The sequence below is a fragment of the Pelodiscus sinensis genome, chromosome 1 (genome assembly GCF_049634645.1).
Source record: "Pelodiscus sinensis isolate JC-2024 chromosome 1, ASM4963464v1, whole genome shotgun sequence".
Classification (NCBI taxonomy): domain Eukaryota; kingdom Metazoa; phylum Chordata; order Testudines; family Trionychidae; genus Pelodiscus; species Pelodiscus sinensis.
The window spans coordinates 291850683-291877401 of record NC_134711.1 but is presented as its reverse complement, the minus strand read 5'-3'; the positions used below and the strand labels follow the sequence as shown (position 1 = coordinate 291877401).

Here is a 26719-nt window from a genome sequence, read left to right as displayed (position 1 = left end):
GGAGAGGGACTCCTGCTGCCACTCCATGCCAGGCTCTTTCCAGATAATCCCCTGGGTCACGTCTCTTGGGGGAAGGGGACTATCAGGAATGGATTAAATGGGGACAAGAGGAGGCTCAGGAGGGGCGGGAAGAGGTGGAGAGGGATGGAGCAGAGTCGGGGCCTGGGGGAAGGAGTGGAGTGGAGGTGGGGCAGAGCAAAGGTAAGGGGTTGTCCTAGGGATCACGCTGGTCCTCTCAATAAGGACTCGACCCTGTTAGCACATTACTCTGGACCCCTGCCACCAGTCTCAGGCAAGTCAGAAGAATCTCATGTGCAGAATCTGCACAGCTATCCAGAATTATGGGACTGGATATCTGTCTTCTATCCACTGACAGCAGGAAATTATCCATCAGTGCCACGACAATGGTTTGGGTTCCAAGTCCTGGCCTGAACCCAGATTTTGCTGGGTATAGAATGTTAGTTTCCATTAGATGAGCTTGTAGTTGGCCATTTGCTTGTTTTAGAAAATAAGAATGGCCATACCGGACAGACCAGTGGTCCATGCATCCTGTCTTGTGACTGAGCCAATGGCAGATGTTTCAAAGGGAACAAATGGAACAGTCAATCATTGAGTGTATTAATCCTAATCATGTAGTGCAAGTTTCTGTCAGTCAGAGGTTTAGGGACACTCAGCATGGGGCTGCATCTCTGACCATCTTGGCAAGGAGACCTGTCCTTCATTAACTTATCTAATTTTTTGAAGCCTCCTCTGTAACCTTGCTAAGGACTGAGAGTTTTGATGCCAAGTATTATCTAGGACTGAATTATCTGGGGTGAGTTTCTTCAATGTTGGTTAGACTCTGTGCGTATTTGAAGGAGAAGATTCCCTAAATGAGACATTGACTATTTTGTTCAGGAATGCCACCAGTTGTTCATGATTTTCTTTTACAATCCAGAAGGGGCATGGGTCAGATCCATAAGTCTTGGATCAAGACTCCTTTGTCCAGAACTTCTTCATGAACGAATGAACTGAACTTTGGAAATGCAGGAGATCTGTGGGGTGGTGGGTATAAATAGATCTGTAGGGTTTAAAAAGCTTTCCTGAGTTTGCATGATCTTTTCAGAGAAGTAGGATGATAGTTTTTTGCCATGCTTGGTGTTCTGTTTTGATGCAGCCTATAGGCACTCAGGACTGACAAAGAGGTTTATCACCCTGGATAACTCCTTGGGCAAGATTGGCAGACACAATGGAGATTGATGGGAAGATTCTTTTAAATTGTTCTTCTTAGCATATGCTCAACATTTCTCCGGTGGCACATGATCAGGATTCATTACCAAATTTGGTCCTGTGGTCCAGATACTGATGGGGAGTACAACATGTATTAGCATAGGCTTTAAGAAATTTGTTGTTTCATAATGTCTGAATCAGCCTTTGTTTACCATCACTGGCACTTGAGTTTCTGCTCCTCTTCAACCATTGCAAGGAATCAGAAAACCAAGATCTATGTGGGCAATAGGGAGGAAGAGGTGGAATGGGCACAAGCACATCAGTGACCAGTAATTCACCAGAGCCTAGACTCCTCATATTGTGTGTGGGGTGCTATTAGCCCTTGGCAACCTCTGCATTTTGTTGGAGTCCATGAGTTTTTATAGTCAGATCAGGCTCATTGGTCTTTCTTGTCTAAATGATGGAAGGTTCTCTGGCCACTAGCCTAATGAGGTGATGGGTTATCCAAAACTGTGGCTGGGTTGTGATGTCCCTTGTCTCGATGCCTGGGCTACAAATCAGAGTGTAACCAGCTGTGAGGCTGGTCTAGAGATGATCTGTGAGGGTGTTGACAGAGAGGTCTAGTCTAGACACACCCTGAAAGTCCTAAGGAAGCAAGACAAGAGATGAACTTTTGTTGGACTTTTGCTTCTACGACCTTTTTCAGTGTGTATGTTGAAATCTTCCAAGATGACAAATCTGGGGTATTTCACCACCACTGCCCCTGGAGCCACTCTTCTAATTCCTCAGTATTCCTGGCAGATTCAGCCACTTTGTATGATGTAGATGTTGAGGAGAATAATACTTGTAGTCTTCTATACTTGGTAGTATATTTGGTAGATTAAGTGGGGTTTTGGCCCAAAGACTAATATCAAAAGGCATCAAGATCTTCTTTGACTTCAGTGGAGTTATACCAAGGATTAATTTGGCCCAGGGTGTATTTCAGAAAGTAATTGTGAGCTTTCAAAAATAAATAAAAGGTTGTTGATAACAGAGAAACGTTAACATTTCCCTTTTGCAGGACTATTACAGGTTGTGGATTGGCACCTATTCTGGTAATGCTGGTGATGCTCTGTCTGGCGGGAGTAACTTTGAAGAGCAGTGGTCAGCATCACTCAGTGGGATGCCATTCTCCACAGCAGACAAGGATCATGATAGATTCTTAGCAGGCAACTGTGCACAAGAGAACAAGTGTGGTTGGTGGTTTAACAGGTATGGGAAGAAGTTGACTGTATCCAGTAGTGTTACACATGGCACTGAGGCAGGGGATATAGCAATAGTCTGTGTTTTTCATTACAATTCAAATCAGAAAAGTTTAAATAGCTTTTACGATGACTTCCAGAATCAAAGCATAAGAGAAGTGGCCTGTGCACCAAGGGCATGAAGAAAACAGTTCTAGCCACAAAGAAGCTCATCTGGCAGTTAGAGTGCATGTTAAAGGCATTTTTTCTAGTTTGGAGTGATTAATTTTGAACTTTCTATAACATAAATGGCCATAATTATATATTCTTTTATGTTATATTGCATTGGTGGGTATTACCAGTATGTTAGCAATTACTGGATCTGGTCCCACAGACCGTCTGTGCATGGAACACACACTGAAGTCAGTACTTCTACATGTGGATAGTTGGCAAAACTAAACCCTTTGTTTTATATTAAGTCCTTGTAAGTCAGGTCCTCATCAGGTGTAAACTGGCATAGACCCATTGAGTTCAAATGTATATCAGTAAAAATTGTGATTTGTGGTAATGATGCAATGTCTTCTCATGCTAAACTCTTTACCCACCCCTTCCCTTTTTGTTCCTACAAGATGCCATGCAGCTAATCTCAATGGACAATATTACAAAATGGGAAACTACACAGGACGCCATGATGATGGAGTGGTTTGGTCAACCTGGCATGGATTGTGGTACTCCCTGAAATACACAGCCATGAAAATTAGGTTTCCATCCTTTGTCGATGTAGGAAGTGGAAATGGTGAAAGCAGGTAGGACAGCTAGAATCCGCATTGTTGGAGTGGATCAAAAGGGTTTTAGAAATCAAGGGACAGACCTTCAGATGATGTAAATCAGCACAGCTGCACTGTAGTTATTGGGGCTTGATCATTTTATACCAGTTGACGATACATCCCCAGAGTACAATAATATGCCGATAGTATGGTCTAATGGAGGATGGTAAGTGTCTCTCATTCTTGTTAAAACCAATGGAAACACCACAAGTTTGTTTTCAAAAGATCTTTAATGGAGATGAAAGTACTTAGCACTTCACAGTAAGCTCTCTGCACCTTGTAGAATCAGATACTTACTCCTCTTAGCCATTTGTATCTTAGAACAGCCATATTCTTCTCACCTTGATTTCAGAGGTCAGTGAATGCGGTAAGTGGTATAAGAACACAGAAACAAAAGAATAAGGATTTGGCCCTAAAGTTATCAGCTAGATCTAGGTCCAACATTTAGATTTTGCTTTGAAGTGGACTTTGCAATGCCTAGTATGAATGCAAATATTCTGGGGATTTTTTTATTTCAGTTATAGTTTGTTTATTTATATGTTCTTGTCAATGTTCTGTACCAGACTATGTTGTGCTAGTGAATGAGATTTAGAAAGCTTTCTTCTAGTTGATAGTTCACATTCACTTCATCATATTAGCCAAGTGAAATCAGAAAAGTGTATGGCACAAGTGAATGAGAATAGAATAACAGCAAGGAATGTAAAGCTAACTATTGAGACTCTTCCAATAATTTAAGTTGTTAGTAACAAAAGATTTGGGCTAGACACAGATCCTTTAACCTCAATGCTGTAAAATGAACCTACGCTTTGTGTATTACAAAATATGCTCTTTTAAACTAGTTGTTCTTTTCAATTATTTTCTTTTTCTTTTAGATAAATACACACTGCAATTTGTATTATATTCATATACATGTGAATTAAAATCATTTGAATGGAAATATACATTGTTTCTGTTCTTAAACAACACTGAGAGACAGACAAAAATTTGGCTGCAAAGTCAGAAATGGTTTCAAGAGATGATGCTCCAAGGCATTTCATTCACACTTTTATCTCTGGATCTAGTAAAATTTTCAGGGCCTGTAAGACAAGCTAAATTTGATTTATTCAAGCAACATTGGGAAAGCTGTAGATCATGGATGTTCAGTGTCAAATTTTACATGCTCTGCTTCCTGATAGCTCATCTGCCTAAAGACAGAAGAATCAAATCTTGTTCTCCATTACATCTCTTTTTGAGTAGACAACACTTTGGTTACAATGCTGAGTGATATCCATTTAGTGATATCCATTTTTGCTCCCACTGTGCTAGCACACCAGTGAGAAACAGCCACAGGGGCTGAAGCCTAAGAAGAATGCATGGATGTCCTCAGTCCAAGCAGTAGCACGTAACTCATGAGAAATGAAAACACCTGTGTCTTTGGAATAAGAAATGTGCTGGTCATCAGAGAGAGTGGAGTGGAGTCCAACACCAGAACTTCTTATACTACTATTCTGTTCTTCACACCAGTAAAGCCTTGCCACAAGGCCATAATTAGGTACCTAGAGCATTTTGTTACCTGAAGAGTTACCAGAAGAAATTAGTGCTAACCTGATGGCTCTTACCAACCTGGATTTATCATAGAGTACAACCACATAACAGTGCAGCCCTTGACATAAAATCCAGTAGTAATAAGGAAGCTTCTGTTCATCTATACACATGGGCTACGTCTAGACTGGCCCCTTCTCCGGAAGAGGCATGCAAAGCAGGCAAGTCAGAATAGGGAAATCCGCGGGGGATATTTAAATATCCCCCGCGGGATTTAAATAAACATGGCCGCCGCTTTTTTTCCGGCTTGGGGAAAAGCCGGAAAAGAGCGTCTAGACTGGCGCGATCCTCCGGAATAAAGCCCTTTTCCGGAGGATCTCTTATTCCTACTTGCAAGTAGGAATAAGAGATCCTCTGGAAAAGGGCTTTATTCCGGAGGATCGCGCCAGTCTAGACGCTCTTTTCCGGCTTTTCCCCAAGCCGGAAAAAAAGCGGCGGCCATGTTTATTTAAATCCCGCGGGGGATATTTAAATATCCCCCGCGGATTTCCCTATTCTGACTTGCCTGCTTTGCATGCCTCTTCCGGAGAAGGGGCCAGTCTAGCCGTAGCCATGGAGACTAGTTAAGGTGGAATAATTGCTTCTATCTACTCAGGCTGATGGGGCACTTCTTAAACACTATTGCTTTGGTGACATACTGCAGGACAAAGCTACCACCAGGTGCTTGCACACACCAAGAAGCTGTAAATCAATTTGTGCCAAAAAGCCAGAACTGTTCTGGCCCAAAAAGTCACTAAACACCTAATTGTCACTCTCTGACAGGAGATCATTTAAATAAGGATGAAAAACCATTTATTCAAAGAGTACACGCCAAAAGCTTTGCTTTAGAAAAAGACTTTGTGCAGGAGTGAGGGAGGGATGGTGCATCTAATCACTGAGAGCGGGGCTAGGTGGACCCCACAGGTGTTACTTTGTGGAATGCCCTGCAAAGCCTCATACAAGCCCCAGAATGTGGTTCAGAATATGTCTACACAGCAATACAAAACCAAAACCAAGGAAAGTGCATTTCGGAACCCAGCTCAACTGACTCAGACTTACAGGGCTCCAGCAGCAGGGCTAAAAATAGCAGTGTAGACTTTCCTGCTCAGGCTGCAACCCAAGCTCTGAGAACCTCCTGCCCTCACTGGGGGTTTCCAAGCCCAGGCTCCAGCCCAACCCTAAACAGCTACACTACTGGTTTTTAGCCCTGCATAGTGAGTCAGTGGACCTAGCCGCTATGACTCACTCCTGGGGGTCTTGTTTTGCAGTGGACCCCTACATTCAAGACAGGTTTGTTTAATACATGTTGAAAAGTCCCACTGGCCAGGTACCTATCTGATCTGAGCTAGAGAGCTGGGCTCAGACACTTCCCAGGGTATGGTATGCAGATTGTTGCTGCCGGGTGTTGGACTGCTGTTCAAAGTGGGTCTCTGTTGTATCACATGCAGCATTTTCTCTGGTGCCACAGGAGCACCTGTTTTGGGAGGCTCAACTAGGTCAGTTGCAGGCCTTCAAATAGCTCTTACAGCACTGCAAATTCTAAAATCCACAGATAGTGCCACTGTCCGGACAATGGGCTTCAGACCCCCTGGTTTTCAGTGATGCACATTTGGTAAATACCTGAAGCAGTAAACACACTAGATGCATGATCTCAAGGCCATTGAAGTCAGGGGGGAAGTCCTGGCCCTGAATATTGGGTAAGTTTGAAAACACTTTACACACTGTAGTTAGTCTAGGGTGGCCATGCATAGTGGCTAGTTAATATAGAAACTGATCTTAACACTTTGTTACACGGATTATCTCACCATAGCCCATTCCTAAAATGGGCTGAGCAGTCACACAGCCTGCTGGAACAGGCCCTGAGCAAACAGTGACTCACCTCATGTAAGTCAGGCCTGCCCTCGCTGTAGCTAGGCTGATGTAACACAGCCAAATGATGATATTTGCGAAAGCAGGGAAGTTTAACTACCTATAACTAAACCCTGAACAACTCACTCACTATACTATAGCAATGAACCACAGCAGACTGCGTGTTGCAGGTTAGCAGCTGTGTGCCATAATAGGTGCATCCAGCTGGTGCTTTTGACAATCTGCTGCTCTACTAATGCATACCTTCATTTTAAATTGTTTTCTTTAAAAAAACCCCACACAATTCTGTAAAATATTCAGTTGCCTTGTGCTTTGAAAATTAGTTAAAGGATCAGCCAAACTAGGTGGGTGAAGGTTATAGACATCATTTTCCCTCCTAATTGGAATATACTTATTGTGAATTGATTTTTCTCATTTTCTCTCTCTCTTTCTCTAGCCTTTTCTCAGGAAGACTCTTTTTGAGCTCTTTACACCCTTGTCCCCCTTCCTTCTCCTCTCCCCCCTCTGCTGCACATTAGCCTGGTTGATGTTTCAGCAGCAGTTTGTTGCTTTACAATCCCTTTATAACTAGTATTCAAAAGGTGGTCCTGATCCTGCAATGGACAGCACATGGACATTCTTCGAGTGGTCCTTGTGGATGCTCCACTCATGGTGTCGGGCTTGTCCCAGAGCCGCTCGGAGGCTTTACATAGCTGTATTCAGCCGGGTCGCGCGTGCGCGGTGTGCAGCACGCGCCGTTCACGCTCTTTGATCTTTGCACGCACCCGGTTTACTTGTCAGTTCCTCTCATCCATCCCTGGCCTCAGATGGAGCTTCAATCTCTCTCATCATCCCTTCAGTTTTTCAGTCCCCTCAAGGGGTCTGTAGTTAATTACTTGTAAGTAGTTATCCCTTTGTTCATTCTTCTCGTCTTATCTAAAAAAAAAAGTGTACCCTATGCAGTGAGCCCATGTCAGCTTCGGATGGGCACTCACGTATATACACTGTTTCCTCAGTGACCTCAGCAGTACTTTCAGTCATTGACAAACCTGAACTCCAGGAACGTAACGCGAGTACTGCTACAAAGTCACCATGAGTGGAGCACCCACGGTGACCCATCTCGAAGAACCATCGTTACTGCACGAAGGTAACTTCTTCATCCCATGCATCTGGGAAGGTGTAGAGAATCTACCTGTGCATTATAAATTGCAGTTTCTGAGCCTATGTTTGGAATATTGAGCACTTCCAAATTTACTTTTCACTAGAAGGTGGATTACAATTGACTAAGGGACAAGCTGCTGAAAGGCAAGCCTGGCACTCAGAGGCCTAGGTAGTTTAAAACTGTGAGATCTTTCTCCCCCACCTTGAGTTTTCCTGTTCCCCTCCCCCTGCCTTCTCAGGCTGGTTTTATTTTCTTTGTTTCCTTCCATCCGTTTTCTCTGAAGGGTCTGTTATTCCAACAGAAGGCTAAAGAACCTGAGTCAAAATGGTCTGCCTGCCACTCTTTGCATCTCCAGCATGTGCACTGATTTCTCTAAAAGCATTGTGCAGCAGTGTCCAATCCTGTTTAACACCTTATGCTGAAATAAACGCGCCTATAAAGAAGGTTCTCCAGGAATCAACAGACATTGACAAGTTCCTTTCCTTTTTTGTTTTCTTTGCAAAGCATGTCTTAAGCAAAAATAAAAAGGCAACATTTAATAAAGGCAAAGAACTTTACAATCAGGGGGAGAAGGTAAGAGGTCTTTTAATGTCTTTTACAAGCAGGTACAATACTGCAATAACAGTTGTTGCAAATACTTAAATTGGCTAATGAATTTTATTTTCTACAATGCTTTTCCTATTCCTTTCCACATGTTGGTGCAATCTCAAGCTTTCCTGACACCAACAGTAGCAGAACGCAAATGTCAAAGTCTTGTATGTGAGGAATCACAAAAACCAAATTATATACAAGATTGCACACCAGAACTGCTCATTCTCTTATCTAATCATGGAACAGGAGAAGCACTGGATGACCTATCTGACCAGCTACAACTATTCAATAAAGTATCAATACCATACAGGACAAGCAGGGGTTAACCAGTCACTTTGGGCCAAGAGGACTTGCCCTCTCATCTTTGCTGCACATGCTCTAGTTGAAGGGAGCAGATAAAAGGGAACGGCTCACTCCAGTCAAGGCTGGCAGTGAAGGAAGATGGATATACATTGCAGACTCCTGCTGAGGCACTGCCAGCCCTTCAAACTTATGGAAACAAGCCTCCCTGACTGTATCATAGGGGAGCCCTCATCTGTGGAAGCTGATGGAGGCACAAAGCCTCTGCCCTGTTTATGATTGTTTGCCTCAGCCAAGAGGCCCAGTACTATAAATGACTGGTCTGTTCATCCCTTCCTGAGCACCAGAGTCCCTGATTCTGTCTTGCCCAGCTCTGACTCATAATGATTGTGTGGTGGGGTATCTCAACCCCACACTGGGCCAGCAGGGGTACCCCCTCCAATGTATGCATAGAACTCTACAACAAATAGTGACTTTTAAACATGTGCTGAAAACTCTTCATAGCCTAGATTTAAAAGATTGTGAAATATTAAACAGTGTGGAAAAAGAAATATTAGAGGATATCGTGATCTGTTGGTGGATGATCCGCAAACAGAAAAAGTGGTTAAATTGACTGGATTCATGATTCAGTGCAAATTACTCATTGAGTATTGTTCTTTTCGGTGCTCTGCAGAATAAAATCTGTTATATTTTCTCTGTATCACACTATCATTTCCATTTGCTTTCCCGTGTGTGTGTGTGTGTGTGTGTGTGTGTGTGTGTGTGTGTGTGTGTGTGTGTGTGTGTGTGTGTGTGTGTGTGTGTGTGTGTGTGTGTGTGTGTGTGTGTGTGTGTGTGTGTGTGTGTGTGGCGCAAAACAATGACATTAAAGCCCTTTTTTACTAATTAAAAAGGAATGCATGCCCACAAGTCAGGTGGTCAGATTTCCCTCCTCCCCAAACTGCTGGAACCTGGTTTCCATTATTGCTTTTATTATAAATCAACAGCTTTTGCAGCTCCTCTCTCACACTCGGCCTCTACAGTATTGCAGTGAGTCATTCAGATCACCAGTTTCTCTATACTTAAAGTACTTGTTTCATCTTCTTCATTTGAACCAAAATATCCAGGCAGGTCAATCATCCATTGCTCTGATTCTGTTAAGCCAAAAGAATTATTATCATAAAAAGCAAATTCAGAGTCTATGGGGAAACTCTGGCATTTGTCCTTCCTGTACTGGACAGGGCTTGGAGCATTGCCTCGCTGGTAATTATCTTTCAGAGTTGAGATGGGTTCTTTTTTCAAAGCTCCTCGATGGTTTGGCGAAGGGCCCTTCCTATTTTTGTTTGGCTCTGGTTTGTCAGCTCTTTCTGCTTGGCCTGCAGGCTGTCGGCCACTGATTAGATCCAGCCTCCTCATTGGAGGGCCCCCTTTGTGGCGGTATTTTGTGCCATAACTCAGAGGTTCACCAATTGAGACAGTGCAATTTTCAGAACTTGGATCAGCATCTTTAGATGTCGGACGGGACTTGTCTTCCAGTGCCTGACCCCACGTTCTGGTTCTGGCACTGTAAAGAGGAATCTGTCGTGAGGTAAGAGTTGACATGCTCCGTTCCCTATAGGGCCTCACCTTTTTAGTTTCATGGAAACTGGCTGTTCTTCTGAAATGTGGGTTTCTGTGGTAGCCTCTCTCTAACGGCTCTCCTTTGTTATCTTGGTATTTCAGGTGAGTTCGGCTCAGGAGGGTCTGACTGGGGCTCATTACAGGGTTGGCCTGTAACAGTGCAGAGTCCACCCTAGAATTAGATTTTTCCCTAGGGACTTTGTGATGACTGCCGGGCTCATCCAGAAATGGAGATTTGATCCTGAATTTGTGTGCAGCAACAGCAGCCTCCTCTTGGTTTTCTGTGCCTGGGGGAAGCACAGCTGTGTCAGTCAGAGGCGTCTGAGATACGTGATAAACCTTTGTGGTTTCAGTCAGGCCTTTCTTCTTCATCTCTTTCAGCTGCTGCTGTGCAAGGCGGTAGCTGAAAATTGGTGGGATTATTTTTTGAGCATTTGTCTGAAAACTGTCATTGACTGAGGTGTCCTCTTCTTGTGCACACTGAAGGCTCCTCCTGTAGGTCAAAGGTATGTTAACAGGCTCACCGGCATGCGCTCGAGGTGCCTCACTGCCCTCGGAAAAGCTCTCCCGCTGCTTGCCAGCCTGACAGATATTCTCTTCATCCGAGTTCTTGCGGTAGCTGGGTGAATGGACAGAGTTACGGCGCATAGAGGCCCTGCACTTCTGAGGTCTGCAGAGCTTCCTCCACAGGGTGATGAGAACAGTGCCAAGGATTATAAACAAGCACAAGGAGATGCCAGTTATGGTGACTATATTATTAGCTTTCTCGTCCTCTTGGTGCTGTACTGAAGGAGGGGTTGTAGACGTGAGAGCTGTGAAAAAAAAAAAAAGCACACACATTGTTATCCACGTTGAATTTTCAGTGGGCATTTAGAGTTTTAGATAAATTTTTTTACAATTAAGAAAAAGATAATCAAAGAATACAATTCATTAAACTGTCTGTGTGCCAGAATGTCTCTAGCTCACATCTGTCTTCTTCAGATAAAAGTGGATAAAACTTAGTTTGTGGCACAAATCTACCTACTTTATATTGAGGGCCCTGAAGACCCATCTACCTTTAAACCTCATTGACTATCTATCTTTGGTAGTCTCATCTCTTTTTATGATGCCAGAAGAATATTTTATACACCTGGCCCAAATGGCTTTTGTTAAGTTTGAGTTTCACAAATTCCATGGGAAACTTTTTGCAGGAGTTGAGAGGGTTTCTCTGAAAGGTGCAATTTGTATTGGATTCCGTTGCCTGAGCGACTGCCCAAGACTGAGCCAGATTCATACCTATTGTGAGTCCACTGGCCCAGCGATCTGTCTCCTAGCCCATCCCCAATACTCTTTCCATGCTGGTAGATGTAATTCCAACATGGAATCCACCTCCATGGTATGAGTGTCCCCTGACTGGCCATGCTGTCTGCATCTCTCTATCCTCAACAAACATATATAAGGACAGGACTGCATGGTTTTCAGTGAGGGAGCTGGTGGAATGTATGCCAGGGATCCAGGCCACAATGTAGTCAAAGTGAGTTTTCCAATTACCTGAATGTGGCCAAGATTTCATCCCCCGTGAATAAGAAATCACAAACACTGGTTTAAATGCTTTGGTTTCTCAAATCTATTACAACACCACACATTTTGTTTTCACCAGAGAAGCAGACACATGTCAAGGAGAAAAGCTTTAAAGAAAGCAGGATCACATACGGGAGCATTGGTCTAGAGAGCACAGAGAAGTCTCTTTCGGTATTCCAACACAGCCTGATTTTGCTGGTAGTGATGTGAAACATTCCCTGTGTCGTTCACGGACACCCTCCCCACAGGTCATGCTGCAAGGACTCCAGGCCTGCCACTGGCTCCATGCTTCTGTGGATACATGAGATCGTAGCAGTGAGGCCTGCAGTCAGACTCATTTCATCTCACAGCAAAGCTTTCAACTCTCCCACCTTTATATAAAAACAAATCAACCCCAACACTGCAATTATAACACTGCAAAGTAAATAGCAACTGGGCCTTGATCTGCTCACACTGGAATCTGGGCCAAAGCTCCCATTACCTCCCGTAGCAGCAGGATTGCACTCCTATGCCACGTCTACACCACCATTTATGTCAGCAAAATGTATGGTGCCCAGGGGAGTGAAAAAGCACCCCCCGGTCTCCTCCCCCCAGCAACATAAGTTTCACCAACATAAATGGTAATAGGCATAGGGATATGTAGCTAGGAGAGCTTCTCTCACTGACAGCTAATGCAGTTCATGGTGGGGGGGAAGGGCGGGCTTAATTAGGTCCACAAGAATGCTCTCTTCTGTCAGCATAGAGATCTTACAGAGAGATCACACACAAGAGATCTTACAGAGGCGTGCTATCACTGCATCACTGTGATTCTTTAGAGTAGATATAGCCAAAGCCAATTAGTAAGGTGAGCAGAGTATGCCTTGTACAACAGCACACAGAAATGAATCCATGAGTCTTTCTAATGGCTTAGCTGTTTAGGCATTCATAGGGTCCAATTCCTACTTTGTATGTGCTGATTTTATATTGGTATCACTATTGAATTTAGTGGAGTTACCCTGGATTAATACTACAGGCAGTCCCTGAGTTACGCGGATCCGCAGTTACGAACGGGGATTTCTCGCCCCAGAGGACTGGAGCGGCGGGACGCCTGGTCCCGCCGCCCGCCTCCTCCGGGGCGAGAAAAGCTGCTCCCCGTCTCCCTGGTCTGCTGGGGGAGCCAGCAGACCAGGGAGACGGTGAGCAAAGCCGCGGAGGACCCAGGCCGGACCACGGCGCTGATCTGGAAGCGCCGCGGTCCGGCCCGGGTCCTCCGCCGCTTTGCTCCGCGTCTCCCTGGTGTGCTGTGGGGGGACGCAGCTAGTGCCCCCCCCCCCCAGCAGACCAGGGAGACGTGGAGCAAAGCTGGGGGCCTGTGGTAGAGCAGGTGGGGCGCTGCCGGTTGGTCCCGCAGCACCGCTCCTTGGCGCTACTGGACCAACCCGGCAGCACCCCAGCTGCTCTGCCCCAGGCGTCCTGATTCAGCCTCTGCTGATCAGTTTCAGCAGTGGCTGAATCAGGACGCCTGGGGCAGAGCAGCTGGGGTGCTGCTGGGTTGCTCCAGTAGCGCCGAGGAGTGGCCGCGCTACTGGACCAACCCAGCAGCACCCGAGCTGCTCTTCCCCAGGCGTCCCCAAGTCAGCCGCTGCTGAAACTGACCAGCGGCTGACTAAAGGAAGCCCGAGGCAGAGTTGCTCTGCCCTGGGCTTCCTGGAATCAGCTGCTGATCAGTTTCAGCAGCAGCTGACTTGGGGATGCCTGGGGTTCTTAAGTTGAATCTGTATGTAAGTGGAACTGGTGTCCAGATTCAGGCGCTGTTGAAACTGATCAGTTTCAGCAGCAGCTGAATCTGGATGCCAGTTCCGACTTACATACAGTTTCAACTTAAGAACAAACCTACAGTCCCTATCTTGTACGTAACCCGGGGACTGCCTGTACTGTGAAAGGAGGCTGAGGCCCAAAGGGACTAGTGATAAAACAGTGTTGGTTACTCTCTTACTAGCTTTATAACACAAAAATATGTTATTGGAAGCTTTAGGGGATAGCCAAGTTAGTCTGTACAAGATAAACTTAAAAAACAAATGGTCTGGTAGCCCTTTATAGACTAACAAAACATGCAGATGACCGGTCATCTGAAGAAGTGGGCTGTGCCCATGAAAGCTCATGATACCATCTACATGTTTTGTTAGTCTATAAAGCGCTACCAGACTATTTGTTGTTTTTTAAATATGTTACTGAACAATTAGTTTACCAGATTTTTAGAGGTTCTACTTGTTTATTGTTTGAGGAAGTTCTCAGTAAGGAGTTTTAGGATGAAAATTTAAGGTTTTTTTTTTTACGTGGGCTAGGCTCAAAGCTAATAGAAACGTTTTCATTATTTTAAATGCAAGGAAAGCAGTTTTTTGTTTAAATTTCAACAACCTCTTGCTGCATTCATAACTCAAACTTTATTGCACTGAGAATCCAGAAGCAGAAGTTGACCATGTCTGCCAACTTTTGAATGCTATAAATAACATTTAGAACGAAAAACAGAACCATACCCTTAAATTCCCATATAATTCATTAGACCTGGTATGATAATTTTTATTTTATTTTTTTTGTGGAGAAACAGAACAATGTGTGACAGATATCTTGGGACTGTCCCCATTAAATATTATTAGTTGACCTATAGGAACTGATTTGAAATTGACCAGAAAGAAAAGCATTAAATTGACTAGTCTGTTTCCATTATGTAGGCAAAGTAACGTGCAAAAAGTAAAACCACATAAATGCTAGAAAAGTAAGTTAGGGTTTCTTTTTAGTTCTCTCTCTTTACTAATGGATGGTATTGCTATTACTAATACAGGTCATGAAAGTTGTCTTTAATTACATGACTCAACCTCACAGAGTACATCTACACAGCAGTGTTATTTCCGAATAACTGACGTTATTTCAAAATAACATAGTTCATGTCTACACAGCAAGCCATTACTTCAAAATAATGTCAAGCTGGAGGACTTCTTAGTCCAACTCCTGTAACCCTCATTTTGCAAGGAGTAAGGGAGGTCAAAGGAAGAGTGCTCTTCCTTCGACTTCTTGCTGTGTAGACAGCGACAAAAGCCAAATTAAGCTATTTTGACTTCAGCAACGCAATTGACATAGCTGAAGTTGTGTCTTAATTCGACTTTTGCCCTGCTGTGTCGACATGCCCATAGTGTCCCTGCAACTTGTATGTTAACCTCTGCTTTACACAAATCTAAAAAAATTAAAAAATATGGTTGTACGTCAGAGATGGAGGTTATGATATAGTAGGTGTGATATTATTCATGCTATACTACGACTTGAAAAGGACCATAGAGAACAAAATGCAATTTTATTTAAATATGAGGATTTTAACTGCTTTGGGCCCCAAACCTGCAAATACTTGCAAACATGCCAACAGCAGTAAATGTACATGGATGAGTAGTCCTATTGAACTCGTAAGATTACTTACCTGTGTGAAGTTATTCACATGCATAAGTGACTGCAGGATTGGAGACTTAGGTTTTCAGGTTACTCTCTCATATATCCCTCTGGGACAAGCGTGTCATGCATGTGTGTTAGATAGACTATGGGTTTTACCCCTGTTAATCGCATTCAGGTAAAAGAGCATATACTGCAAAGTGTTGACTCCCCCATTGCTGTTCACGTTAGTGAGAGATGAGATGCTGCTCAGTGATCACATGATCAAGCTCAGAGACTAAATAATGCACATACAATTTAAATCAGAGACATTTTCTAAATCCAGGCCTTGCTCTGTAAGGTGCCAGCTCTCCTCATATCTGCAATGACTCAGAAGGAGCTAAGAGCACACAACTCCTTACAGAAGAGATGGCTCCTTATAGAGGAGACTTTACTCTACATTTAAGCATCTAGAAAAATCACAGGAACTACAGCATAATCAGAAAAACCTGAGTAAGGTGCCCAGGTTCCCCATACAATGAACAGGGAGAGACAGGCCCTTTGGAATGCAATCCACAAAAGTGAGCATGTAAGGCAGGAAGCAGCCTAAAACCCTCCTCTCTTGTGGAAACAGATGCCTAATTTCAGACTGTAGTGAGGCAACTCTCCCAGCTTGTGATTTCCAACCAGGAACCCCTCTTCTGGAGTCAGGTGGTTTAGGGGCCTACACTGCTGCTTGCCGGAGTGAGTGAGGCACCTCTCTCACATGAGACAAGATGACTGGTGGAGGCAGTGGTCTTGGTAACAGCATTGCTGCTTTTAGCTTCATGGTGAGAATACTCACCTGGGACAGGGGAAACACAGCTTCAATTCCACCCTCTGCCTTGGGGAGAGAAATGATTTGAACACGGGACTCCCACATGACTGCGCAGTTTCTAACCATCAAGCTATGGGGGACACTGATGTAGGGCTCCCTCAATCTCTCCGGTTGAGACGGTTTCACTGTGGATAAATGATTACTTAGTCATTGGAGGAGGGGTCTGGATGTTGGGGTCCCCCCTCCCAGGTGAGTGCTCTAAGCACAAGTATACTCATTGGCTACGTCTACACTGGCATGATTTTCCGGAAATGCTTTTAACAGAAAAGTTTTCCATTAAAAGCATTTTCAGAAAAGCGTGTCTAGATTGGCAGGACGCTTTTCCGCAAAAGCACTTTTTGCGGAAAAGCATCCGTGGCCAATCTAGACACGCTTTTCCGCAAAAAAGCCCTGATTGCCATTTTCGCAATTGTCTGCTGTCTACACTGGCCCTTTTGCGCAAAAGTTTTTCGGAAAAAGACTTTTGCCCGAACGGGAGCAGCATAGTATTTCCGCAAAAGCAGTGACAATCTTACATGAGATCATCGGTGCTTTTGTGGAAATTCAAGCAGCCAGTGTAGACAGCTGGCAAGTTTTTCCGCAAAAGCAGATGATTTTGCGGAAAAACTTGCCAGTCTAGACACAGCCATTGTGTCTCTGGCCCAATGGCTGGTTAAGTATTTGCATACAATGAAAGAGCTTCAAAAAGAGAGATTGAGAGGGCCTGACACCAGAGATCCCCTAGCTCAGTGGCTAGAGAAGGCTCCTATCTGTTCAAAATCTCTCTCTTCCACAGGCAGAGAGAGAATTGAACCTGGGTTTCCCATAACCACATTCAGGGCTCTAACCAGTGTGCCCTTCTCCACCCAGATTTTAAATAGGCTCTGTCTACCAGATTGGGCCCTACAAATGAGAGAGTTGAAAGAACATCTATCTTTCCCCCAGTGTATGAATGGCTACAGGGATTAGGCATGAGAGAGGCATACACACATCTCTAGTGTGGGGCAGCTGTGAATGTTACCAGAAGTAGAAAGTTAGGTGGTAGGAAACTTTTACAGCAGAAATGTAAGTGCCAAGTAAGTCAGGAACATACAGGTTAGATGGCAGCCAAGTGGAAGTTTTGTAAGTCACAGCGGAGCATAAAACTGGGACTTGGGCACTTAAGTCTGGGGTTCTGGCTCCTAAGTACCTTTGTGGCTCTGGGCCTAAGCACCTGGCAGGTTTGGCTTTCTCTCTCAGAAGGAAATTACCCAGTTTCTGTGAAACAGTTTAAGCATCTGAATCTTTCTCTGCAATCTACTAAAATTAAAAAAAAAAAAAAAAAAAAGCGCACAGCTCATTTTTCTCCATGGGCATAAAATCATTAAAGACTAGAGAAAAATCTTTACTCCAGGAGTAGAAGGCACAGACTGTAAACTAACGGTTAAATGTGAAATTTTAATATATCAACATGCAGGTGTTTAACTGATGAGTTGGCCAATTTAAAACATATTGGCAATTTGGGAGCCATGAAAAACAAACGTGACTGTATTCATTGTGGATTTGTGTAGTCTCTCTCTCCAGTTGTGTGTCTTTCATTCTCGCCTTGCAATGGGACACCTCCATGTAACATGTTATCCAACAGACCAGCCAACTCAGGTTAATATTTTTCCCAAAAAGACCCTCTCTAAAAATTCCACCTCCAATGCTCTTGAAAAAATTTTAGCTTCTCATATCCAACGCATAAAAGAAATATATCTGAAATATAAAGATTAAGGGACTGCTCCTCTTATTGGTGTAAATGGGAGCAAGATTGGGCCAAAAAAGACGTGTAAAGCGGGCATGGTTTTTATAATAAGGGAGCAATCTTGCACATAAGATGATCTCTTTTCTAATACTGTAATATCTGGTTTCTTTGAATCCATCTGTAAATTCTATTTTTATCCCAATTAGAATCAGATAAATGTGTCAGATATGGATAAAACTAATTGGTTCTCAGATCTTCTAGGGCTCAGACACTCTCAGAATAAGGGGGTCTGACTAATATAATCGTTCTTATTCAGGGACCTGGTAGAGCAAATTTTAATGGAAATTTACCTGTGTCTTATCCTTTCCTTATATTGCTCTCCTACTTTCTTCCCTTATTACTGTCCCCTCTCATGGTGGCTCTCCCCCTCTTCCCTTTCTCTCTTTTTCCATGAAAGCTGTACTCTCAAGGCACTACTACCTTCTCTGTACCCCTTTTTGTTGCTCACTAGGAGCACTAAGGATCAAAATTCAGCTCTGATGTAAGAAAGCACAGCTATCATTGTGGGAACTGCATGCAGGCTGAATTTCATCCTCAAGTATAATTAAGTGTAATAGGGTAAAATTAAGACCAGAAAAGTCAAGACAATCTTCCTAGTTATGATTGCTCTTGATATTAATTGATTTTTATTAGACTAAGGCCCAGAGACTTCAAATGGGATCAGGACAAGAGCATGGAATATTCTCTCAAGCAAATTGGTGCAAGCTTTGTTGCTTGGGATATTTAAAAGAATACTGGACAAAACAGGAAAACAAGGTGAAAAGAACAAATCTGTAGTAGTGACTTAGGTGATGCATATAATAGGCTAACAGGAATTTTGTCTTTCACACGTCTATGTAATAGAGTAGGGGTGGGGAACCTAAGGTTCAGGGGCCACATACAGCCCCCTGCTTGCCTGGATCCTGGCCTGTAGCTTGGGGCTCCCTCCCCCCCCCCCCCTCAGCACTGGGGAGCCCATGCTGGCGAGGAGTGTTTTTTTTGTTGTTGTTGTTTTTGCTTGGTTTTTTTTCCTCACTTGTCTGCAGCCCCTGATTGATTTTTCTGTGGGTCAGTGGTCCCCAACCCAAAAAAGGTTCCCTATTCCTGTTATAGAACTATACTAGATACATTTAGCTGGATGATTCTACTAAAATCAACAGTGACAAAGTTAACTTCAACATTTAAACTGTTATAATTATGCTTAAGAATTAGCACTTCATTGAGATGAATGATGAGAGTGGCCACACACAGCTATTATCTTCCTGTCCCTCTGTCCACAACTTTAGGAAAAATGCACAGCACTGGTTCTCATTTAAAAGGTTTATTTCACAACCGTAGAAGGAGTAGACTTTTTTTAAAACAAAAAGCTGACTTTGGGTGGGTCTGAAATGGAAGTACTGGAATGGCATTTTGGTCTGTTCAGGGTTACCTAAAGAGCTACACTTAGTGCTCACAGAATGTGTGAGGCACTCCCTCTTCACTGGCGTCACTAATACTCTTGGATGCCACAGCATAAGAGATGCATCCTGTGCCTTTCCACTCCCAGTGCAGCACAAGATGATCTAATATCCGTGGTGTGTGTCCCAGGATCTCAAAACCAATTCTGTGCTCAAACTGCCCGTTAGGCCAAAGTCAAAAAGGATAATAGGTTCATATTTTTCTTGTATAAGATGTACAAGAAGAAATGGAGTAACACATCTGTCTTTATTTTATAAAGGCACTAGTAATGCTAAAAATGAATGGATATCAATCATGGGGCCAAGGTCTTTAGATTCAATACAACTCCAAGAAGAGCTGAAGCATAGCCAACTCATTCAGGAGAGGGGCTTCATGATAGAGTTCTGACTTGGAATGCTACTCCAGCTTATGCCCAGGCCAGAAAGATTTCCATCTTTATTCTGTCTTTAGATGTACGTACCCCTCCCAGAAAAGCTTTTGCATCTAGAATGCTGCCATCAGCCTTTGAAATCCTGAAGACACTGTCACAAAGGCAGATGAGCTGCAGTCTAATTAATTGGAAGTCGACATTTTATTTACAGTTACGCTGTAGGGTTGCTTTCATCTGCTCTGTACAAGTAACTTATCAACCACTTACATAAATTCTTTCTTCACACACCCTGATTCTTTCTGCTGGAACTTGTAAATACAGTACTATAGAGGAAGCAAAGGCAAATTGCAGGGAGTCATAGCTTAAAGTGAGTCCCACAAAATAAAACAGAAATAATGGGCACTGGAATAGATGGAATAGATCTGTCTAACTAGATACTTATATGGACCATAACACAGAAGAATCCAAACACTTAGGTACAGAAAAAAATACAATATTTCTCCTTCTTCCAACTACAGAAGAATTACTTTGATTAATACATGAATTCCTGAATTTTTAAAAGAGTGTGAATGTAAGAATAGTAAGGAAAAGAGAATAAGTGAAGTTGATGAGATTAGTTTGCCACACAGGGAAGATATAAATTTATAGCTGAAAAGTTAGTAATTTTAAAACCTATGAAACAGAATGAAGTAAAACAGAATAGCAGCACAACTGTAATTAAGCAACAGACATGCATAAGACATTTCCTTATGTGACACTTTATGAAGGACTGACAGTATAACACTTGTGTTAATTTTAGCAGATGACAATCTATGAGGAGCTCTATACTTCCAGTTCTGTCACTTCTACTCAAAAGAGAAGACGGAGGAAACATTCTTTCAAGAATAGTGATAGAGATGCAGCCGTGTTAGTCTGGTATAGCTAAAACAAAAGACAGGACTATGCAGCACTTTAAAGACTAACAAGATGATTTATTAGGTGATGAGCTTTCATGGGCCAGACCCCACGAAAGCTCATCACCTAATAAACCATCTTGTTAGTCTTTAAAGTGCTGCATAATCCTGTCTTTTGATTCTTTCAAGAGACTCTTTCAGTTAGGCATGGGCCAGAATTGGGAGCTCTAATCCAAAACATCTGAATTTTGTAGGAGGAGTGTTGGTGGGTGTCACGTCCCTGGTTTTGAACCGGACCTATGGATTTGGTTCCAGGTCAGGATCAAAACTGGAAAGATCTCATTTTCACATAGCGGTTTAGGGTCAGCAGAAACTCTGCAGAGCAGCTCATGATAATGGAATGGCATCTGTCCCTGTTTATTCTTGAATACAAACCTCACTCACAACTCAGTCCCCATCTAACTAAGAAAGTAGTGTTTATTCTCGTTACACCTGCTGTCCATGAATGATTGGGACATTCATCTTTCCTCTTTCCCCTCTATGATAGAGCAGATAATATCTGCTACCATGACCACAACCAAACCTGGGATTCACATCTGCAAGGCTGCCAAAGAAACCTATGAGCTATGTACACAGGAAAGTTCTTCCATTATGGCCAAATCCTGACCATATTAGCAAAACTCCAAGTAACTTCCAATGGGTGATAAATTGGCCCCTAGCTGTTATAGCAGTTTCTCATATAATTCTTCATGATTACCTGATTTCAGTTTCTACTGGGACTAGATATCCAGATATAGGTTGGACCTCCTTGGTCCATCACCCTCAGGACCTGATTGGTCCCGGATGAGGGATTTTGATGGACCAGGGGAGATCATTTCTAGCCTCCCTGCTACTGTCCACCTCCCCCCTCCCAGCTCTAGCCCAGCCCACTTTCCTCCTGGCTGGCTTCCCACCAGCTGCCAACCCCTCAGACAGCTGTGTGCCATGACTCTCAGTTCCCCCGTGCAGCCACATGACAGGGCTCTCACCCCCTAACTTCTCCCCTGGGATAGCTGTGCACCAGGGCTCTGGGCCCCACCAGGCCACTGCTGTGGCAGTGGCTCCCAGCACCACTGGGCCATTGCCACTATTGCTGTAGCTCCCAGCCCCATCAGGTGCCCAGGTGCTGGGTCTCCCAGCCCTGCTGCCATGCACTGGGCGGCCCTGCTGGTAACTCGCTGTGAGTAGTCTGCTGTCCTGTCAGCCCCATGGGGCTCCCTACTGCTGGCCCTCTACGGGGACTCGCTGGTCCTGTAACATCTGTGCTGGACCATCGATGTTGCTGGACCAGAGAGTCCCGGTTTGGGAAGTTTCAGCCTTTAATCCACTAGTCATGGTAGGTCTGGACTTGTGCTTCAAGTATCACCAGTATTGTGGTGACATTCTGTTCACACAGAAATTAAACTTCATTCCCATCAGCAGTTAAGCATTACTTATTCTCTGGTGCTATGAGACTCAAAAAGCTACAGCTTCATCAATCCAAGTTATTATCTATACTGATAATATAGAAGAATGGTCATTTTTCTACAGTGTTTCTGATTGAAGACAGAAGTGTCATTACAAACCTATATTCCTTTGGATCACCACACATTCTTTAACTCTTGGGGGTGAGTGGCTTTGGCTTGAAAGGTCAAAATATTCAAAGCAGTATTTGTTTTTGCCCATTTCAAACAAAGTGCAGTTAAATTCTGTGCTGTTGCTCCCTGGGTGTAGGACTTTTTCATCTCGCCATGTTGCTCTTTCACCAGGATGTCTGAGAGCTTCCATGTACACAGCAATTTTCCCTTTGATGGCAATGCATGGAGGGGTGACAATAAACACCAGAACTGAAGACTCACACATCACATCTGGTGCCACCACTAGTTTGTATCCAAATTTGTGGATGAGGTCTATGGGCCCTGTTGAGACAATGACGGAGTTGGTCTCTATTGATTTCAGTAGCACGGTGACATATACTTCTTGGTCAATAGGTGGGCAGTCAAACTCCACCCACTGGGATCTAGAGAGAAAGATTCCTTTGCTAGTTCTCATACCGAGTGACTCATCAGAGCTTAATCTTCTTAGTTCATATAAGCTCTTGGTGAATATCACATCTAGTGAAACCACTGTCTCGTTCATAGCACACAGTTGTGTGTTAGTGAAAAGTCCAACCTGAAGGGAACTCCTGAGCACCTCAGTGGTCCTGTTCAAGTCTATGTGAACTACAGGCCATTCTACCCTGAGGAGGGTACTCGCACCCCTCGAGTGAATTTCAGTGCCATTTTCAGTCTCAGAGATCATTCTGAACCAATAGTCCCCGGCCCTCTTGAAATAGAAACAGTCAAATCCTATCTTGCCTTGTGACTGTCTTGTCAGAAGCTGGTGTTTTGCAATGGTCCGGTTGGTGCTGGCATCTAGCAGTATGATGGACATATTCTTTGCTGTCACATTACCATCGACAAAGTACTGAAAATCAACAGACACTGTGTCGTTGCTTAAGGCTACATGGCCTGGTTGCTCCAAGAGGAGATATTCCACTTCACCAAGAACTGAAAGAAAACAGTTTCACAACATTATTAATAAGCAAAAAGGAAAAAACGTGAATAACCACCATGTTATGGACATTATGGACAATCAGCTGGTTTAAGAATTGGTGCCCAACCCTTTCAAAGCAAATGAATCAATTTAGTGGAATAAGACCTTGGCTATACCAACTGGAGCTCATCGCTTTCCATTCATGTAGAGCTAGGGTTTGAAGCAAGTCAAGCTCCATCACAGCTTACAGTGTGCACAACAGGAAGAGCAGAGAACCTCAGAAACAAAACCCTGAGGTGATGTCTAACAGCAGAGGGAAAAAACACTGCTTTATACTAATAACTATTTTATTTATAAAGCTTACTTATAGGGCAACCTTACTGAAAGAATCCCTTAAAAATTCATATCTGAGGAATGAAGGCTCATGTAGTTTAACTTCAAATTACTTTTGCTTGATAGATGTTAAGGTCCTGCTTCTGAACTATCCTTCTTTATCTTTTACTCAAAATAAAAAATCTCTCCCCAATGTCTTGCCATTGTTCCACTTAGTTTTACTATAATTTAGTGAAAAAATAGGATTTGAGTTTCTTAAAGCAGAAGTGTAGAAAATACCACTCAATTATACATATTAACAATTCTACATTGTGCCTTTTGAAGCTGCCTTTCATACTTTATAAGTATGGGGGTACTTTATAAGTATTTCATAGAATTACAGAAGTGTAGCATTGGAAGGGACTTCAAAAGGTCTTCTAGGTCAGTCCTCTGCATTTAAGACAGGACTAAGAATTAAAACCATCCTTGACAGGTGTTTGTCAAACATCCTCTTAAAAGCTCCAATGAGATAGAGATTCCACAAACTCCCTAGGCAATTTATTTAAATGGTTAACCACCCTGACAGTTTGGAAGTTTTTCCTAATGTCAAATTTAGGTTTCCCTTGCTGTAATTTAAGATCATTGCTTCTTGTCCTAGCCTCAAGGATTAACAAGAACAATTTTTCTCCTTTCTTCTTGTGAAAAATCTTCCATGGTCTTTAAAACTGTTATCATGGCTCCCCTCAGCCTTTTCCAGATTAAACAACCTCAGTTTCTTCAGTCTTCCCTCATAGGTCATGTTTTTTTAATCTTTAATAGTTTTTGTTGTTCTCTTCTCGGCTTTTTTCAGTCTGTCCACGTCTTTCTTGAAATGTGGTGCCCAGACCTGGACACAACGTTCCAGTTGAGGTCTAATCAGTGCAGAGTAGAGCAGAAGAATTACTATATGTGCCTTGCTTACAATACTTCTGCTAATGCACCCTAGAATGAGATTTGTTTTTGCAACAGTTACACTCTTGACTGGTATTTAACTTGTGGTTCTTTCCAGATTCCTTTCCATAGTACTCCCTCCTAGACTATCATTTTGTATGTGTGCAATTGATTGTTCCTTCCTAAAGGGAATATTTTGCATTTGTCCTTATTGAATTTCATCTTATTTACTTCAGTCCAATTCTCCAATTTGTCCAGATCATCTTAAATTGTAATCCTATCTTCCAAAGCACTTGCAACCCCTCCAATTTGGGATTTTCAACAAACTTAATAAGAATATTCTCTATGCCATTATATAAATCACTGATGAAGGTATCAAACAGAATCAAACCCAGGGACTGATTTCTGTGGGACCCCATTTAATATACATTTCAAGCTTTATTGTGACCCACCAATAACTACAGCTTTCCAACCAGTTAGGCACCAACCTTATAGTAGTCCCATCTAGGTTGTATTTCCATAATGTGTTTATGGAAAGTCAAAGTCAATATATACCATATATGCCACTTCTTGCCTATCAATGAGGCTTGTTACTCTGTCAAAGTATTATGTTTGTTTGATATAATTTGTTCTGGACAAATCCATGGTAATGTTATTTATCACCTTATTATCATTTAGGAATTGTCAAACTGATTCCTTCATTATTTGCTCCATTATCTTTCCAGATACTGAAGTTAAGTTGACTGGTCTGTAATTCCCTAGGTTCTCCTTATTTTCCTTTTTATAGGCTCGTACTACATTTTCCCTTTTCCAGTGCTCTGGAATCTTTCCTGTCTTCCATGAGATGAGTTTTTAAGATAATGGCTCAAATATCTCCTCAGTTACACTGAGTATTCTAGGGTGTATAGGCCCTGATGACATGAAAACATCTAACTTGCCTAAATAATTTTTAACTTGTTCTTTCCCTAATTTAGCCTCAGATTCTACCTCGTTTTCACTGATCTTCGCTATGTTAGACCTATGATCACTATCAATCTTTCTCTGGTGAAAACTGAAACAAAAAAACTTTTAGCACTTCTTCCATTTTCATATTTTCTGTTATTATTTTCCCCCCTCATTGAGTAGCAGGCCTGTCCTTGGTCTTCCTCTTGCTTCTAATTAATTTCCAGAATATTTTCTTGTTACTCTTTATATCTCCAGCTAGTTTAATCTCATTTCATGCCTTGGCCTTTCTACTTTTTTCCCTACATGCTTGTGTAGTTTGTTTATATTCCTCCTTTGTAATTTGACCTAGTTTCCACTTTTTGTAGCACTCTCCTTTAGTGATGTGAAACTCAAAGATCTCCTGATTAAGCCACAGTGCCAACCAATAGCCATACTTCCCACCTTTCCTATGCAGTGGGACAGTTTGCTCATGTGCCCTTAATGAAGCCTCTTTGAAAACTCATTTTACCTATTTGCATCACAGAGCTGGCTAAAGAGAGTAGCATTACTTCCCCCACCCCCCGCCCAGCTATGAGTATGTCATTTCATTATAAACAGTATGGTTTTATTTAAATATAATTGTGACATGACAATGCTTGTGCAGGTTACCAAACTATTCTGAAACATGCTTTGACTAGCAGGAAAAAACAGTACGTAATGAACAGGACCTAGAGAAATCACAGTTCTGATCCCAGCTCTGCTATAATTCTGTGAGAACATAGGCAATCACTTAGAAATCTGAGGCACAGGGAAGTTATCTGCATAATGAGAATGACACTTCTCTGCTTCACAGAGGTGCTGTGCTGTGTGACTTACTTCACTGGTATCAGTTGAAGTTGCGAGCGTTCAGCACTTTGGCAAAAGAGGCATTCTGAAAGTGAGGAACAGACACGGGCCACTTGTGAGAATTTTTGCTGACATGACTTACCCAGCATCATACAGAAACTCTGTGGAAGAAGCAGGGATAGAATCCACTTCTCCAGGGCACTATTCAACTGCCTTATCCATGCAACTATCTATTCTTCCTCTTCATGCAACTCCCAGCCTCAGTCACTACACACCTTGCAACTTCTACAAAAATAGCCTTATTCATTATACAACTCTGATTCACCCCTAAAGTACATCCAACTCGTGCTCTGAATAAGACAGAGGCCCTGCGGGGAAAATTAAGGTATGTGAACATATAATTAAAGACTGTATCATAATTAAGGGCCTACATAAAATGTGGAGAAATCACACATTTTTCATGAGTTGGTCACAGTATCAACAGCAGTATCAACAGTGGATCTGTTACACATTTGTGAAATGTGCTATTTATGCCATGAC

At 42.8% G+C, this 26719-nt stretch overlaps 2 protein-coding genes across 8 annotated transcripts in view; one reads left to right on the top strand and one right to left on the bottom strand.

Moving 5' to 3' along the window:
- Positions 1-9548, top strand: part of LOC102448095 (fibrinogen-like protein 1) — a 36966-nt gene extending 27418 nt beyond the window's left edge. For all 5 annotated transcript variants that reach the window (XM_006124911.4, XM_075919113.1, XM_006124910.4 and 2 more), the window contains 3 exons: positions 2270-2460; positions 3059-5173; positions 6144-9548. In XM_006124911.4, the coding sequence (XP_006124973.1) occupies positions 2270-2460; positions 3059-3239 (372 nt within the window). In that variant the 3' untranslated portion in view covers positions 3240-5173; positions 6144-9548. The remainder of the gene's footprint in view (positions 1-2269; positions 2461-3058; positions 5174-6143) is intronic.
- Positions 8395-26719, bottom strand: part of THSD1 (thrombospondin type 1 domain containing 1) — a 36172-nt gene continuing 17847 nt past the window's right edge. Inside the window, exons 4-7 of one of the 3 annotated variants that reach the window (XM_075919104.1) lie at positions 26210-26264; positions 22219-23181; positions 12009-12167; positions 8395-11128 (exon numbers count right to left, since the gene is read on the bottom strand). In XM_075919104.1, coding sequence (XP_075775219.1) covers positions 9756-11128; positions 12009-12167; positions 22219-23065 — 2379 coding nt within the window. In that variant the 5' untranslated portion in view covers positions 23066-23181; positions 26210-26264 and the 3' untranslated portion in view covers positions 8395-9755. The remainder of the gene's footprint in view (positions 11129-12008; positions 12168-22218; positions 23182-26209; positions 26265-26719) is intronic. The other 2 variants (XM_075919102.1, XM_075919103.1) reach the window with 2 other exon arrangements.